Below are 18,859 nucleotides of genomic sequence, written 5' to 3'. Positions count from 1 at the left end.
TCTGCCATGATAACAATTAAGCGTAATCTTAACAGCAGTAAATTTTTAACAAAATAAAATATGTTGCGTAGTTTTTATTTAGTTTTTATGCGCTTATTAAATTATCTTTTATTACTTACTGCGGTGCTGTGGTTGCTTTAATGGCCGCGCCCACGAAATTCAGATTGGGATCTACGACATCGTTCGCCTGAACGGGATTTGATTCCGTACTGAAAGCAAGCCTTGGCATCGGCTACTCAGCAAAAAGACGTCGATGACTCGGCTATCGATTCACCGCATTCGCCGCGTCGTCCTTCTTGGGACACTTTGAACCGTCGCTGTCTCGGACGTCGGGGTCACAGTCGTCCGTGTCACAGTCCGAAAACAGCTGTCTACATTGACCTAACAACTCGAGTGACCGTGACGGTTCGACCGTCGTCGGCCTGACAGTCATGTTGACGTCTAGAAGTGCCGCCACCGTGTTCAGGATAGCGCTTCCTCGGCGGTCCGTCGCGGAAATATGCCGTCGCACGGCGATTCCGACTACTGCGCGGCCGCGACGTCTCTACTGCGAGCAGCAGCAGCCGCGCAACGGTGAAGGGTACGACGCTCGCCGGTACAGGCTCGCCAAGAGGCTCTTCTCGACGGCGCTGTTCGGGGGCACGTTGGCGGCCGCGCTGTACTTCAAGCGGCGGCGGCAGGCCGAGCACAGCGAGCTGTTCCGGGAGTGCGTGATGCTGCCCCGCGACGACAATTACGCGTCGAACATGTACTTCTACAACTACCGCGGCTACGTGTTCCCGGGCATGGTCATCAGGTCGCTGCCCAGGGTCCAGGCGCTCAGGGCCAGGCCGGACGACATATACGTCGTGTCGTTTCCCAAGACTGGTGAGGGCGGATGGCGGTGGTTGTCTGGTGTGATCGCCGCGTAGAGGTGACGTCTGTGTTTGTTATTAACGTTCTGTCCCAGAACTAGTGTTGATATTCGCCGTCGCTCCGGTATTATTGCTGTTAATCCTATCTCGGGTCTCAATTTCGGGAATTTGAAAAGGCTGAACTCGCTAGCTGCTTCCTTCTGCGAGATGCTCGCTTGTGGTTCGTTTTGTGTGCGCGCATACCAACCGAAACGCGTCACTTCCGCTAAGTACTAAGGATAACTGTCTAACAGCTGAATTCTGCAGTGGATCTTTGAAAAAATTTTTGCAACATCTCCTATATTTATTTATCAATATATGTATTTATACATCAGAGGCTCTTGTCAGAACCTTGATGGATAGAAGAATAGTGTGGTTACGGTAAACTGACGTAGATGCGTGTTTGCGCCCCAAATGTATCAAGCTAGCTAGCCACTTTGCCGATGCCAGCCCGAGTGGCTTACGGTCATCATTGAATATCCAGGTACGACGTGGGTGCAGGAGATCGTTTACCTCATTGTGACGGGGCTTGACTTTCGGTCTGCGTCAGAACGCAACATGGAGCAGCGGTTTCCCTTCCTCGAGTACTTCTACCCCGGTGTTTCAACCATTGAGAACTCTCCGGACACCCGCATGGTCAAGACACACCTCCCCTTCTCCCTGCTACCGGAGTCGATACGCACAGAAAACCCAAAGGTGCACTTGCTTGGTAACATTGCTTGCGTCTTTTACAACATGTTCTCATATGAGCAAGCATTGGTTTAGGTTTTCAGCTGACACGAAAAGCTTAACTCTTTCTATACTTTGAATGGCCTCAGCTCGTCTCTTTTATTTTAGACATAACTTTTTAGACTGATTTCAATTCATTTCCTTTATTTGACATCAATGATGTGATGATGTCAGGTGCACATACAAAAAGTCGCAAATAATGCGGCTTGACACCCTGATATGGCATTCATTTTCAGTACGCTTTGGAATATACATGCAAGAAAATAGATAAAATGGAAAGAATGGCACGGCTAAATTGTGTGCACAAAGGTACAAATTGAAAAGCATAATAGTTTGTACATACACAATATTTGTCAGGTCAACTTCAGTTCATCTGTAGTCCCGTCATTACATAAATACAATAGTAACATATTGCATTTGCTAACGTACCACATCATGCTAATGTGCTTACGCAACAGTGTTTACATCTGGCGCATTTCTCTGCATTCGAAACAAGCCAGAAGATGTTTCCAGTGACGGCATTCTGCCGGTGGGTGGAGAAGAGCACACACTGGCAGCCGTCTCGTTTTAGAGCGCAGCTCTTAGGCGCCTGTTCCTGCAGCAAACATTGGCGGCGGCGGCGTAACCAAGTGAACGAGCAGAAAGATGAAAGCAGGGAGAAAAGATGCGAGGAGGAACACAGAGAGGGGGTGCAGCTGAACCACGAGGCGGAAAGCGGAGGAGGGTATTGCGAAAGCGTGAGAAAAAAAGCGTAGTGCAGCGACGATGGCCACGAGATGGCGCCAGAGTAGCATGCGTCGTCTGGTAGATTTGTCGGCGATGGCTGCTGTGGATCGCGCCCACGGGTCACCCACACGCTGGCTCTCGCAATCTCCAGATTAGCGAGGCAGCCGCGGCACACTTCGCTCCGTTTGCAACAGGACGCACGAGACAGTTGTCCGCTGCCAGCCAATATGTAGCGAAATTAAAACATTTATACAGCTGTGCTTAAAGTTTGCATTAGGGAGTATCCTAGTCGTTGGTGAATTTCTTTCTTCTCACCCTCAAAACAATATGTCGGCATTTCCATGCACCGTGTGAGACAACTCTCCCTGTCTTGGACTACCTTCTCTTGTCACATTAATGTGGTTCACCTTTCTAGAGCATTGCCGCCATTCACATGGATGCGATGTGCTAGAAATGCAGTGCCACTTGTGGTATTCATCTAGACGCCACTTGCGATGTCTATGTGTTCTTTAAAAAAGTGTTTGAGATGTGTGCAGCTCAGCCTGTCAGGCAGTTTGATCATAGACAGCAGAATAGTTCTACTATGAGTAAAAAATTACCCCCCCCCCTCCCATCCCCGCCCCAGAAAGAAAAAGAAAATAGATAGGAACTGTATTTTCAGAATGTTGTTGCTTTGCTTCTCAGATTATCTACATTATGCGGAACCCCAAGGATGTCTGTGTATCACTATACCACTTCACAAGGCTTATCAAAGAGACGGGATATGAGGGAAGCTTCAAGGATTTCTTTGAATCGTTCCTGAAAGGGCATGGTAAGTATCCTTGGCAAGTTGGCGTGTAGGCCATAGAGCCATGGCTTGAAAGCCTCTTGGGAGTGTGTTTGTGCTCTGTAAGAAGTTTGCGCTCCATACCTATTTCACTGAAACATCTGTCATGAAAAGTTTCTAAATGTTCTCTTTAGAACAGTATAACGCAACGTCAAAGTAAGACAGATTATCTATGTACCCAAAGCTGGCTTCAAACAATGATGCGTTTTGAAAGACAGTGCACCTGTATTTGACGAGAAGAACAGAACATGAAGTAAAAACGTTTCTTTAAAACAGGTTGATCATCAGCGTCGGCATGGATTGACACAAATTTATTTATTTATTGAAGGTCCTCACAGGCTCCGAAGTGAAGTGTTGCATGAGGGGGGTTACAAAAGGTTAAACAATGAAAAGGAGCAGGAATCTTGTTATTCATGAATTCACCATTATGAAAATGGAACTTATACAATAGTTAGCGATAAAGGTCATTTCCAGTTTATACAATTCAGACTGGAGTAAAAAATTTGTAAATGTACAGGTAATTCAATTTAAAACATGTTCACCTGACATAGTCGCATAATCAATTCAAAGACATTTAAACTGTGCACTCGACTCATGTTTGAAAATCACGGGATTAACTATATATTAGCTATCCGTGTCAGAAAGACCATTCCCTATATTTAATAGCCTGTTTAATGTATTAAACATTTTAGTTTTGCCAAAGAGACGTTGAAAGCTATGTTCATTATGCAGACTTCTTGATGAATGGAATGGACGAGTTAAGGTCAAGGAAAACCAATGCTCACTTTGAATTATTTTGTGCAATAAACAAAGCAAAATAGCTTCGACATTTTTCTAAAAGCGGGAGTGTTAGTGCTATCTTGATGTTTGTTACTCTAGAATGTATGCTACAATCTCTGTCAATGAAACAAGCGGCTCGGTTCTGAATAGCTTCAAGGTCATTGATTAGATAAGTTTGGTAAGGTGACCAAATGGTCGCAGCATATTCAAGTTGAGGGCAGACAAATGTTTGATGTGCTAGCTTGCGAGTAGTTTGAGGAGCATCGTAGAGATTACGCTTCAGATAGCCGAGTGTATGGGATGCTTTTGCTGTTATTGTGTTGATATGAGTTGACCATGAAAGAGTTGGTGTAAGATGAACGCCTAGATACCTACTTATACGGAGATGTGTTGGAAAGCGAAGGGTTGTTAAGCATGTAGTTAAATGAAGAATTCATACGTTTTCGACTAAAGGTAATCAACTTGCATTTTTCTCTATTTAACGTCATTTGCCATGAGAAACACCTATGCGAGATTCGATCAAGGTCTTGTTGAAGAGTGACAGGGTCGTAATGCGTGTGAATGTTTCGGTATACAACAGTCATCTGCATACAACCGAATTATCGATGAAATACCGGAGGGAAGGTCATTTATGAAAATGAGAAATAATGAAATAAAAGTGAACCCAGCACGCTACCCTGAGGTACACCAGACGTAACAATAGACATATCAGAAGAGTAGTTGTAAATGACTGGGAACTGTTTACGGAATGACAAGAAGTTGACAAATGCTGTCAAAAAAAGAAAAGTTTTACCTGTTCAATTGTGGTTCTCAGTTCCTCACCATTCAGTTCGAAAGGTGTCCCACCATCAAACCTGAGCATTTACACTTTAATTATTCTGTACTATATTAATTTCTGTATAGAGGACATCTTTACAGCTGTGTGATTGAAAACCTGCATGTTAAGCTTAGTGTATCAAGCACACAATGTCTGCTATGTCAACTCAATGCATTCGAGCTCTAGCTATCTGCAGAGCTAATCTTGCTTTGTCTTTCCTGCAGTGTCTTACGGACCCATCTGGAAGCACTATCTCGAATGGTGGGAACACAGGAATGATCCCAATGTGCTCGTCATCTCGTATGAAGATCTCCACAAGGTAATGTCCTCTCACCATGGGTGGATCCAGAGGGGGGGCCCTGGGGGCCCAGGCCCCCCCTGAGAATTCCAGCACTTCAGCGCTCACAATATAACCATCCAGTGAGACCAGAAGTGGTGTCATTCCTTTCTACCAGATGTGCTAGCACTTTATCAGTGATGAAATTTCTGTGTTTTTGTTTCTGTAAGAGGCACAGCTTAGTCATGGAATCTGTAGAAACCTACCTAGTAATTGTCATGTTCATGTAGACTGCATACAGGAAAAGTGGCTTGGATTTAAGAATGTTGGGGTAAAGAGCAAGAAGTTTTTCAATAAATACCATAGGCTGTACGTACAAAAATAATGCCATATGTATTCAGTTATAAGGCGGTCACGGTCATTAGGTGAGGGCACAGTTGGGGGACCAGAGTATCCACACTAATATAGGGCAATATCGAGTAGCCAACAGATTATTCAAACTCGGCAGGAATTGCTCGAAATATTAAATAATCTGAAGCCCTGGAAATAATTGGAATAATCGATGCGGATTATATGTGAATATGCTATGATATCACATTGTGGTGCACACTGATGTAAAGCCACGCCATAAGGTGCCATGAAGTCACAACTAAAGGCGAAATTTGCATACAGTTCACGCGCTGCCTTTACCGTTAAATTTTAAAATTTTCTGTGTGGGTTATACGCTCCAAAATATGGTACTGCCTCACCTGCCAAGGTTTATTAGTTACTAAAATTTGTGTTGGTCATCTAATATCTGGAATGTTAAAATGTGGTGCTGCTGCCACCATATTGAAAGACTAACTGAATCTATCAGCCTTGCATGGCGAGGGGTGACTTCAAGGGTAAGGAATCTGGGAAAAAGCCTCGCCTTATATTCAAATAAATACGGTAATGTGGAGCGTTACGCTACGGTGTCAATGGCCCCTACATTGTCTTGGGGCATAAAACTAGTAAATTAATTAATTCATTCCTTATTGATTGCAACCACTGGGCTGCTCCTAACATCTGAAAGAAAATTGCGCAAAGGAACCATTTTCTTTCGTACGAATTGTATGCAGGGAGAGTGACCAGAAAGGGGGCCAGACAGGAGGTTTAGGATACCATGCCATCTGCTTACCGGAGAAGTCGTTTTTCTCGAAGTGTCTCGCATACTTTCATTTCACGGAAACTACATCATCGCCCAATGTGGCTCAACTCTGGAGAGCACACATATAACGAGACAGTACATACGTATAGCCACCTGAACTACCAATGCAGATGTCGCAGTCACTGGATATGTTTTTTATGGAATTATGCAATGAACCAACTAAATATCCTCACTGCAACAAATATGTGCCTTCAAGTGCATCATTCCTCTAATTAAGTAAATAAGTGAATTGATTTATTTGGCTCTTTCACCCATTTTTGTTGTTGGCGGCTGGACTTTCTATATGCGAGGTACATTTGTAACTCAATGTCAACTAACTCTTTGAGACACACGTACCGTTATGCGAGAGCTTTGTGGCATCTGAAGGTTTAGATGCTGTGTTCTGGGATAGTGCTGTGTCACAACCCATTTGCAATTACTTACACTGTTCCTATGACACTCGGTGACCACAGCTTCTGTGGTGACTTACTATAGTAGGAAAATCAAGTAGTCCTAAATTATTCATCGTTCTGTGTTTGTGTGCGATTGTGCTGCTGCACTGTTGAGTTCATTGGTGTGAACGGATCAGCCCAGGCTTTGTACCTTGCAGAAGCTGTGGCTGTATCGTAACAAGTGCGGCAGTCCGCTTGTGCTCGTTCTCGTCTCATGCAATTTTTTTACCGTGAACCCAGGATGCCTGCAGCGTGATCCAGAGAATAGCCCTCTTCCTGGGCCGGCCGCTACGCGATGATGAGGTGTTGGCCATCGCCGAGCACTGCAACTTCAGGCACATGGCGCACAACCCGGCCGCCAACTACGAGCACTGGCGCAAGCTTGGCTTTGTCAACCTTCAGGAAGGAGGCTTCATGAGGAAAGGTGGGTTGTGTAATGGAATGGCAGACCGGGCAAGTTGAAACGCTTGCATTTTGAGCAGTGCACAGCACAGAAACAAGAAATAGAAAATTTCTGGATAACTTGTTTTATTGTATGTCATCTGTATTTTTGTTTGTTTCCTTTTACATATTGTCCTCTTTTATTGCTGTTATCTAGACCACAAACTTGGACATGCTCGACTCTTCGAACAGCTTCTCGGCACTGCCACTGGCCTCATAGGCTTAATGTACAAGAACGACCAAAGTTTCGGACGCCTTACAGTGCACCATTTGTTGATTCATACTCCGCCTGTTTGACTGCATGCTAATTTAGCCACTGAGTGGAGCGGAAAGAACATAATTTTGTTTTACTACATCACCAGCATGGTCACCAGCCATGTCTCCAGCACCTTATTAAAACCCAAGACTAGCGAAACGTAGTTGATCTAGCAGTCGCCAGCCACTCCTAAACCATTGGACATGTCAAGCTAAGCCGCAAGGTTGAAAATGCTGTATCTGTGGTTTCTCTTTCAAGTTTCACGCGTCTAGTGTTTGTCTGTTTACGCATTAAATAGTGACACAGTCACAGATGACTTCACTGATTGCTGTTATTAATTTTTGTTGCTCTGAGTAATGGAGCAGCTTCAAGTGGCGCCACTCTACCCTCTATGCCTTTGCCAATGACGGTGGCGATTAAGTGAGGGAAGTGCAAGACATTGTTGCAAAGAAATGCACCATCATTCGACTATTAGAGCACAGTCGACCTCTGTTTAAGTTGCCAGAGGATGAAGATTCAGTGCATACATTGACTGAGCTTTCATCTATCGGCAGTAAGCATGACAATGATTGAAATACGTACTGACTAGCTGACAGGCAAGTGTATGCGTTTGCAGCAACACATGACAAGCTTTTGCCCACTTTTAACAGCGAAGCTGTTTAAGCCAGCTGTAATTTGTGGTTCGTATCAAGAAACTGCCACGCCGTAGCCATGGCAGCCAGGAGGGCAGAGGAGGGCGGCGCGGCGCATGCGCACGCGGTCTCCTCCTTGCCAGCTTCCTCCCTTCCCGACCCCCGCCTCTCTTCTCTCCGCGGCGGCATGCTGAGCCAGGAGAAAAAAAAAAACGGAAGCTTGCACTTGGCCGCTCAAAGCTCAAGACACAGCGAAGCTGGCCGATTGATATCGAGCGGCTAGTCTCCAACGCGTTCGGCGTCGGCAAGCAACAGGATTCTTGGCACTGTGCCAACCTTCGTTAGCCTGCCTGTGTTTCTGGCATGCCAGGAACGCTGTCGCTCGTAGGCGCCTACACGTCCAGCGCTAGTCACGCGAAATGTTGCCAATGTGTTCGGCGTTGGCAAGCAACAGCGTTCTTGGCACCATGCCAACCTTGGTTAGCCCGCCTACATTTGTGGCATGCCAGGAACGCTGTCGCTCGTAGGTGCTGACACGTGCAGCGCTAGTCACGCAAAATGTCGCCAACGCGTTCGGCGTCGGCAAGCAACAGCGTTCTTGGCACCGTGCTAACCTTGGTTAGCCTGCCTGCATTTGTGGCATGCCAGGAACGCTGTCGCTCGTAGGCGCCGACGCGTGCACCGCTATTCACGCGAAATGTCGTGAAAGGGAAGGTACCTCCAAAAATGATCGCTCCAGAATACCTTCCTACATTCGTAGTTAAGTTAAACCAAGTTAACGCCTAGCAGCAACCAAGTTAATACCTAGCAGTAGCAGCCAGTAAGACTTGAGGATCGACAGTTTTGCTGTGCCTAAGCTTTGCACGACCAAGTGCAAATTTGTCTGTTTTTTTGGATATAAAGTTACCTATTCTCTAGTGGGTTCAGTGTTTCAGACTCCCAATTATTCGAATTTTTAGGTGGTCCCCATCATGTTCAAATTTTCAGTTGGTGACTGTACTGGGCGTTTTATGCCTTCATGATCTTAATAGAATTTCTAAAAGATTGCTTGTGGCAGCACAATTCTACTCCTTAAGTTGGATTACTCAAAGAGGAGGCAGACATTACGTGTACCAGAAGTCGAAATGCATAGTTAACCAAATTTCACGAACTTTTTAAATAACCAGTTTAGGGGATGTAGCGCACTTGGTGATGCAAAGCTGGTGAAGTTCTTACGGCACGTCCATTTGAAAAGAGTTTTGCAAATAGCACCACTTTCGAGACAAGCGCCATGAGACTTGTGGCAAAATGCACTGTTGTTCTGCAGACGTCCTTGAGGAAAATGCCTTCATCAGCAGTGCAAGAAACATTTAACCTGAACACCACACATTTTGCCACACAATTTGTGAATGCATATGCTGAGACTGGTGCAAGGTTCAGAAATCCTTTTAATATGCCCTGCAAGCGTGCCAGCTCCAATTTGTAAATTGCACTATATGCCCTAAAATAATGACTGAAAAGTTAATTTTGAAATTTGGTTAATTAGTACTGTAATAGTCAAGTGCTTTGCTATCAATGTCAGTACTTCGCCTTCCGTGCAAAACTGCAACTTTTTTCAGCACGGCAATGTTGGTACAAATTCAGTTAGTTCATTCTTAAATAATCACTGCCAATCATTGATTACACTGTTCAGTTACCATGTTTTCGTGCCTATAGATCTTCCCAAAATTCAATAAATTCAAAGTACAAAGTGTGGTTGTGAGCTGTACCTGAATTTTCTCGTCAAGGGCGGCTTCATGGCAGTGTACCTTGTCATGCAGTGAAGCCCAACTGGATGGGAAAATGTGCCTTGCCATGAAGGTGCAGCACTGCACTTAAGCAGCAAGCGGCGGGGAAAGGGGTGTTGACCAAACATAGAAAACAGGATTGTTTCCAGAAACATACTTTGCACCTACAATTCTTGTGGGTTGGTTTCATAACTAGTTGGGTGTTGTATGCATTTGTGTGTGCAGGTTGAACACACTGACTTTTACTTCCCTTTTGTGAGGCTTGTAAAGGTACATTATTCATGAAACAAATTAGGAACTTACATGGTGCTTTAAGCACTCGAAACTGCAAAAAATGCCGCTACTGGTGCTGCTTCTTTCATGGTAAAAGAAAACTTCCCAGATGTATGCCCATCCAAACAACTGGCGCATCAAAGACTGTGAAGCTATGTGAATGAAGAAATAAGGAGGTTTATTAAGACAAAAGGCATAGTACAATATTATGATATACAGGAGGAGGTCCCAAAATCAGAGACTGTAAGGGCAGAATCTATGTGCAAGCCAAGAGATAGTCGGGGCATATCATATGCACGTAGATTGTGCATCGTGTGTTAACCAAATGTCTATTTCACTCCATAAACAAATACAGAATTTTTTAATGGCCCGATTTCTCAGCACCCTTGCATATCTGGTATGCACCACGTGACCTAAGTGTTTATAATGATTTGTCATGCAATAAACTTTCAGTTGTCAGTCAGCGCTCGTGTCGTCAATGCCTTGTCTCTCATCTGTGTCGTGCTTGCACACATACGTAAAAATGTTAACCTACCAACTCGCCCAACTTGCTATTTTGATTCAGTTAAGACTAGCCAATTCTAAACCCATTTACATAAATGCCAGTACTGTAAACCTGTATAAAAGTTAGAATAGTGCAGTATGTGGTAAGGAAAAGCAGCGTCACAGTCTCCTGCATTTTGTTATCCAGGAATCGTTGGCGACTGGAAGAACTACTTCACACCAGAGATGAATGCCCAAATGGACGCCTGGCTAGAGGAAAAATTCGGCAACACGGACCTGACCTTTGTCTACGAGCTTCCGCCCGATGAGCAAGCTGAGAAGGATGCTGTCTAGTCCCACTTATAGTTTTTTATGAATTTCAATTGTGAAACTGTTAGAACATGACAGCTAACTTGTGATTTACACAGCAAGTGTACAGCAACGTTTGGCCAACACAGTTGTTTTCTTGGGACTGTTAAACTTGCACAGCTGTGGAGGATTTTTGAAGAATTTAGGTGTTCAAATTGATATGTGTTGCAAACAGCCCAGCAGTATATTGTGTCGAGATTGATGTTCCTTCGGTGCTGGAAACAAACATGCCTTTCCGTGATAATGGATTTAGCTGGTCCGTATACGTACTGCCACTTGCGGAATACTGGAGACATGAACATGACAAGCATATATGGCGGTGCCATCATGTGACATCGAGTTCAACAAGAGCACACAAAGCTCTTATTGCCATGACAGGCTGTGCACTAGTCATGTGCTAGTGTAAGAGTGAAAGCTGCAGCATAATCATTTTCCTTTGACGAGAGGAGCATGATACAAAAAGAAATGTTTTATATGGTGGAACAAACTGCCACAAGATGTCGTTACCAGCGTTGCTGCTGCCATCCATGCCCTCAGTGTTCTGGTATTCTGTAAACTATAGTAAGTATATGGATCCGCTAAAGCACTCCATCATTGCACTGCTTCCAACATGCCCTATGAAGATAACACTAGCACAGTTCTCTACATATGTTGTTTGGCCCAACAAATATACTGAACTCTATGCCTGAACAGGGTGTAGGGAATGAGCCTTCGAAATGGTGCTGACATACATGCCTTCTTTCTTGCTTGTCTCCTGGCAAGCAGGTTTCATCATCAACAGTGGTTTTCCCACTGGGTTGGCCATCTTGGTTGGGGCAAGTTAGTCCTGGCAAGCAGGTTTCATCATCAACAGTGGTTTTCCTACTGGGTTGGCCATCTTGGTTGGGGCAAGTTAGTCCTCCGGGGAAAGAACTCTTGCAGAATTTTCCACAAGGTTTTGCTTCATTTTGTGTAGCACCTTCTGCAAAAGTGTCTCCATGTGCTGAAGGGTTTCGCAGTTTAGCAGAGCACAGTTGATACCATAGGGCTGCGAATCATTCATATTGGATAGTGCAAACTGGAACAGACCACACAAAATGGAGACAGGGCATGTACTTGTCGGATCTCGTTTTTCGTCTGCTACAGTCTGCTATTTATTATGAACTGTCCCATTTTCTTGCCTGACTATGAATTGTTAAAAAGCCTGTTTATCAGTGGGTCACTAACGACATCAGAGATATACTTGTAAAATTGAAGGTGTTCTCGCTGTAGCATTTGAGTTAGTACTAGTATGTTTAGCTTGTCTTTTCTACCACTTAGCTCACAGTACTGACATGTGCGTGTGCAGTGGAGGTCACAACGTAAGGTGAAACTGCAGAAGTCACAGTACAGAAATGTGATTGAAAGAAACTAAATGTGCCCTGCAACACGCTTGTTTACTATTTCCTGCATTTAAAGTGCTGATAATCTCTTTGTAACTATAACTGCTAACCAGGCCAATTGATTAAAGTGCATAATTAGTAACACCACAGAGGCAAATACAAATCAGTGGTGACAAACAGAATATGAGCTCGCTGTGATAAGGGACAATAGAATTATGGTATTATAGTACAGTCGAACCTCGATATAACGAAGTTGTACTTGCAGTGAAAAACTTTGTTATATCGCGAATGTTGTTAATTTGAGGATTTGTTAATTCAATGGAACTGAGATCAGGAAATAGAAATAGTTCATTACATAGCAAATTTCATTAAACTGAGGTTTGTTATGTCGAGGTTTGTCTCTAGTATGTAAACATCGGAACATGTACAAGCCTGTGGGGGAGGGAGGTCAAGAAATATGTTTGCCTTAGGCATATCCTCACGGCAGGGCATTTGTGGTGCCGTGTTGAAGAAACTTAATTCACCCCTGTTCAAGGATGAGTGCACAGAGATCCTACACTTGATTGAGTTTAGCTCGGATAAGCACTGCTGCTTTGCATGCCAGAAAGAAGCATCCATACCAAGTGTGTACACTAAAAGCCTGCACATAATATGCACTAATGCATAATATGCAGGACAATTTCAGCTGTGAGAGAACAATAACGAAAAATAAGTTTATCTAAATAACATAAGTGAAGCACACTTTCTCCTTTTTTTCTTTTTTTTTTTGTCACGTAAGATTGGATTCTTTAGTACCCGATAGTAACATGTGAAGCAAATTTAATGTGCCTGTCTGGAGGGGGAAGAACTTATAGTTTCTGTGGAATTTAGGGTATTGCCTGGCAAAACGTCAAGTTTTAAAGAAGTTTTTCACCTCGGATTGACATCTGCTTTTGTTTTTTCTGTGGTTATTCCTGACCAGACAAGAGTTTGTCAGACTCTCGACTTCACTTTACTTACTTCACATTTTCCATGAGCCTTATTTTAATGCATCGAAATATGTTATTGTTGAGATCTTTGTTTCTGCTTACAGCATGGTATTTTACAGAGGGAATGTCTCCTCCAAGCAAACAGAAATGGCCGAGTGCAATGGCTCCCATGATGATGGTCTAGACTCTAGGCCGTCATCATTAACTGCATTGTCTTTGACTGAACGAGACAGTATGATTGAAAACAAGTGCACACAAAATGGAAGTACTTGGGCATTGTTTTCTAATTAAATTTTAATTTGGTAAATCATCTATATGCAGATAAACGAGCAGCCAGTATTCAGTGAAGAAAAACTAAAAATAAAAGTAAGTTGGGGAAGGGGGTTTAAGGAACACAAACTTCAACAAACCATTAACACTGAAAATGTGATGAGTAGAACGTTCAGTGCTTGTTTTAATTGGCATATATAATTGGGATGGCTTGCCAAATGTAGCCAATAGAGCCACAAAACAGTTAACAGTGCTGTTCAGGAGCTGCTGATAAACAAAGTAGGCATGACCATTTTACACCCAAGTTTCCACCTATGTGTCCTCCCAGCCAAAAAAACACTTGTCTGGTTTTCGAAAGAGGCAACTGCATAAGTTCATGAAAACTGCCTAGTTGGGCAGAAGCCCAACTAGGCAGTTTGCCCATTCTTATATTGCATGGTTGCCCATATTTATATTGCATGGATAATGGCTGCCTGTCTAATTAGCCAGCCTTGAGCTACAGGACAAAAAAAGTAGTGTGTGGCTCACGAGCCAAGGTTTAACCCCTGTGATCTTTTGAATTGGAAGTGCACTGGCTAGCCTGAGCCCTCTGTTTGCTGAAACTTCGTTTTAACTGTCATCAGTAATTTTGTTTAACTGATTCCTATGCATGCAACTGCCTTTGTCAATAGTATTATGCCTGTTGGTCTTGCCAAGGGTCATACATTCTAAGGAGTCACCGGTGAAGAGTGATGCACAGTGTCAAATTTTAACAGTGCAGTTATGTAACACGTATTTTTTATGTAAGGAATGGCATTGGTAGTTGGGCTGTACAGGCGTCTTGGGTGCATAGGGTATTTATTAAAATAAATAAAGCGTCCATACCACAATTTACAGTTGGTTTTGCTGTATCTTTGTCTTCGTTTTGTAATGTTCCTGCAGCAAGGTACCTGCAGCGATTGGAGCCCGCCTGCAAGGTGACGGTGTAGTGGCCACAATATTGACTCGCTCTGCCACCAGCTTCCATACATATTTTATTACACCACATGACTAAAGGAAACTGACTCTAAGTGTCTACGAGAGTTTCAGTTATGGCGGTTGAGCCAGCATGAGAATGATGAGTACATGGATTTGCCTTAACTTTGTCCTTCTGGCTTTAGATGGCATTGCGACTTTGCAAATTGATCATTTTCAACAAAGAATTACGGCACACGCATGATGCCCGGCATCATGCGCGTGCCGTATTGGGAAGCCACGTGCGTCCCAATACGGCTGCCACGTTCTCGTGCGAAGGTTTAGTCACACCGTCGTCGTTGTCATCATCCAAGCACCGACCACAGGATCGCCGCCCGTGGCAGTTTTTTCAATTTTGAGAGTCGGGGACCACATAAACATTTTCATGCTGTGTCTACAGTATCTTCACATCGGTGGCACCATTAAAAGCCTGCAATGCTTTCATGTCCACTCCGCACGCGTGGCTGATGGTGTCACCTGCAGTGGGACGATGCTATCATGAAAAGCGCCGGCACAGGCGAGCAAACACCTCGTCCGCCTTTCTCTTAAATGCATCTCCAAAACTCGAAATTACGCGACCTCCAGAACTAAACGCATGGGAAGACAGCGCACATGAAGTCACCACCATCTCGGCTCGCAAAACTTTGCACCCGCCACATATTACCGCCAAAATACTGCGCGCGGGTCACATATTTGCTCAGCCGCATTGACAGCCATGCGCAGCCACGGCCGGGTTAGAGGAGACGCGTTCACCTGCCCCCCCGCCCCCAGTGCGTTCTTGATACTGTTACCACGCGCTCGCACAATCAAGGTGGTGGTGGCTCGCCCTCCTTCCCCCCTTGCATGCACAGGAAGATGGCGCGCATCAACCCACCATCCTTCTCATCTCACCTTCACGCGCTTTCTCTAGCGTCCTGAGTTTACGGCCAGTGCCTCCTGATAGCAGTAGGCTGGTTGGTTGCGCTTTGATAATCCACGCGGGACGCTATACGATCTTATCGCATTTGCACTTTGTACGAAACATGACGGTGGGAGGATCTTGCTGCTCCATTTGCTTCGGTGGCTGCTCTTCGAGATGTGTGTTCTCAAGCAGCCGCATTTAATTCAATGATCCGGCCATCTGCTTCCACGGCAGTTTCTATTTATTGGCTCAGTATTCCTTCGCGGTGGCTGTGAAAATTTTGTTATATTGAAATATTGTATAAACACACTTGAGGTTCAAAATATATAGTGTTCTATGGACAGGGAGTTATAAAAAGTTAAGTATTTCGTTACACCAAGAATTTTCTCGTTTTATTGAAGTCCCTTATATCGAGGTTTGACTGAGAGAATACGCCACGATTAATTATGTGCATTGAGAGTTGTGCATTGTTGTGTTCGTAAACTAGAAGTGCTTTGAAATTTGGACAAATAAAGCATAATATAAAATTGGTGGTGCAGTGGTGCATCCATGCTTTCGAGATTATTGGCAATAATAATGCTATTAGAAATGTGTCTTATGGTTAGTGCTTAATTTTCTGTTTTATATAGTGTTTATTGTGAAAGATGGCATGTACCCAGTGGCAAATACCCTGTGACCCAAGTTGGAATTCAATCATTGAAGATCGGCACATCTTGCCGATCTTCAATCGGCAGATTGTGCAATTCAGTGCAATTCGATCGGCAATTCAGTGCCGATGTGCCGATCGGCACATCGGCACTGTTACATACCCAGGAACCCAAGCTTGTCGAACGGTCGGTTTTGAACCCACTTCCCTCCGCATAGCAGCCCGATGCTCTGCCCATTTAACCATGGACTACCAAGTACCCCAAGTGGGCGGAAAGGGGTTATGGGTGGAAATAAATACATATATAGGTAGCACAGACGGGGTGAAGTTCCAAATGGCATAAACAAGTTTGAAGCCACAGTCTCGAAGTTTAGATAAATTATGTTCTAGCTATTACTTCCATGGTAGCTAAATGTTTGAAGTGCCGAAAGTTAATTCCCTCTGGTAATACCACTAGGGAATTATATGCTTCCTTAGCATTACAAACAGTTTATGCAGGATTTGTGCCCTGACCTATGCCCCTTACATAAGGGAGGTCAACCTGGATCACAAGGGCCCGTGGGAGTGCTCTCGCTGGGACGCGAGGGACAGAAGGAATAGGCGGCTTGAGTGTTGGTGCGCTGTGCTCTCAATGGCAGCAAACATACACAAGGACAGATGCGCGATCTCCTGCGCAGTAGGTAGTTTCTTTTCTCTCTCTGTTTTTTTTGAGAGAGCAGCTCTTAGGCGCCCGTTCCAGCGACGAGCGTCGGCATAACCGAGTGAACAAGCACAGCGAAAGATGACAGCTAACGCGGAGCGCAGCGGGAGGAGAAAAAAAAAGTGGGCAGCTTGCACTAGTGGTGCTAGGATAGAATAAACAGCTGGTAATCGACGTAGCTTTTTTTGCAGGTTTTTCTTGGCTTGGCTAAATTTTGCTAGGAAATGCTAAGTGCTGCCGGGCACGGTATTCCGAACCAGCTCGCCACCGACGTGCGGATTCTCGCTTGGCCGCTTGCTTGCTTGCTTTATCCTCATCCGTGGCGCTTACCCACTACGGTGGATTGGCCAAGAAGCCGGCGGTTAAAGGTTAAAGGGAAGAGGGAGACGGAAAAAAAAAAAGCTGGACGAAAAAGTAAATCAGGGTGAAGTATAGCGTTTATGATAACTTGGAAAGAGATTTACAGGGCAGAGACAGAATCAAAACCATTGTAATTGTATATAAAAAGCAAACAATTTTTGGTGGTATTAGAATAATTTCAAAACAATTAGCCATTTAATGAGTTATCGAATTATTTATTTTGAGAATTAACTGGGTAGTCTTTTTGTGTCACAGATATAGTCACAGAGGGCCACGCAGATGTTCCTGTGGCTAAAGCCCATTGAAGAAGCCCCGAAGGAGAGGATATTTGGAGTAGTTAGAGAAATACCCAATTTACGGAATGAAAATTCAAATTTCTTCCTCTGATTCCTAAAGCGACAACAAAATAATAGAAAGTGGTCAATGTTTTCGGGTTTCTGGCAGGTAGGACACAGAGGGGACAGTGCCAAGCCGGACCTGTGTAGGTAAAAATTTAATGGTGGGATTCGGCAGCGTAGTTTTGTTATGGAGATTTCTAATTTACGTGTGGGGCACCATTTATTCCACGAAAAGGACAAATGATTAAATTCCGACATTTGGATTTTCAATTTTGTAGAATCTTGTAATAGGGAAAATTTTCTAAACCTAGCCGCAGTGACATAAGCCGAACTAGGCATGACAGACATAACTCGTCCATCAAGAGATATCCGCGCAAGTGTGTCAGCCATTTCATTTAGGAATATACCACGATGGCCTGGAACCCATACCAATCGTACCAGACTTAAATTAGGAGGGGTTAACAATTTAAATGTATTGGTTTTAGTAGTGTCTGCAGATGGAGTGAGTGATGTACATACTGACAGTGAATCAGTCACTATAACCACTGTTGAGTAATTTGAAGGAAGTTTCCGCAGAGCTAAGATAATCACTGCTAGTTCAACGAAAAATATGGGTGTGAAATCCGGAAGGCGTACTGCATAAGACCAGGATAGTGACTCGGAGAAAATACCCACACCCGCTTTCTCTTCATTCATTGATGCGTCAGTCGCGATCACATGATCTATTCCTAGTTGCGTTAAATGATCTGGTAACATGCCGTTTAAGTATGTAGTGGGCTTGGCTGCGCGACGCGCTTCAAGATGAGCGGCGACTTCTTCGGCTGTCCAGATCTTTGGTCTTTTCATGTCAAGGCTACATGTACTCGCCACAGAGTCAACGAGAGTTCTGCTGCCGTCGCGGCGGCACCGAGCTTTATCTTCCCGGTGACGTCACGGTCAAGCTGCGCCTCCACACTTGCCGGGGTGTGGCTGGTCGAAACGTGCCGAGCTACCGCCAGAGGCGCCGGCTTCAGTCACGGACACCACGCGCGTTCGGCGCGAACGCGGGGCACGGGGAAACGCGGACCGCGTCGGCAGCAGCTTTGCGCTTTGCCTCGTTGGTGCTGCTACAATTGCTCTCTCTCGCTCTCATTTTCTTTCTCTCGCCCGAGCATAGTGCGCGCTGCGCGCATGCTCTTCTTTCCTTTCTTTAACGTCCATGTCAAGGTAACATGTGCACGGCACGGAGAGGAGGCGAAGCACACGCCGTTCCGCGAAGTGGTTGCTAGGCAACGCGCGGTGACGTCATCGTCAGGCGCAGCTTTTTTTCGGTCGACGAGCACGGTTTTACGAATAGCTTAAACATTCGCTGTTAAAAGTGGTGAGAGCGAAGAGAGCTCGAGGGGGAGGGTGCAGCGGAACCATAAGGCGGAAAGCGGAGGAGGGTATAGCGAA

General features: G+C 44.7%; 1 protein-coding gene across 2 annotated transcripts; it reads left to right on the top strand.

Moving 5' to 3' along the window:
• The first annotated feature begins 120 nt into the window (after nucleotides 1–120).
• Nucleotides 121–14,356, top strand: LOC119464063 (sulfotransferase 1A2). 2 transcript variants are annotated; one of them, XR_007463175.1, is made up of 7 exons: nucleotides 121–867; nucleotides 1,378–1,589; nucleotides 3,033–3,159; nucleotides 4,996–5,090; nucleotides 6,909–7,092; nucleotides 10,728–11,653; nucleotides 11,726–14,356. XR_007463175.1 is itself a non-coding variant. In XM_037724883.2 (6 exons), exons 1-6 carry the CDS (start codon nucleotides 432–434, stop codon nucleotides 10,871–10,873), a joined length of 1,200 nt encoding a protein of 399 aa, XP_037580811.1. In that variant the 5' UTR covers nucleotides 121–431; the 3' UTR covers nucleotides 10,874–14,356. The 2 variants fall into 2 exon arrangements, 1 of the variants encoding a protein (XP_037580811.1); XM_037724883.2 differs by having other exon boundaries at nucleotides 10,728–14,356.
• Nucleotides 14,357–18,859: the final 4,503 nt, after the last annotated feature.

This window comes from Dermacentor silvarum, chromosome 9 (assembly GCF_013339745.2).
Source record: "Dermacentor silvarum isolate Dsil-2018 chromosome 9, BIME_Dsil_1.4, whole genome shotgun sequence".
Taxonomy (NCBI): Eukaryota; Metazoa; Arthropoda; class Arachnida; order Ixodida; family Ixodidae; genus Dermacentor; species Dermacentor silvarum.
Note: the sequence above shows the minus strand (reverse complement) of the source record. Positions and strands in the feature narration are given on the sequence as shown.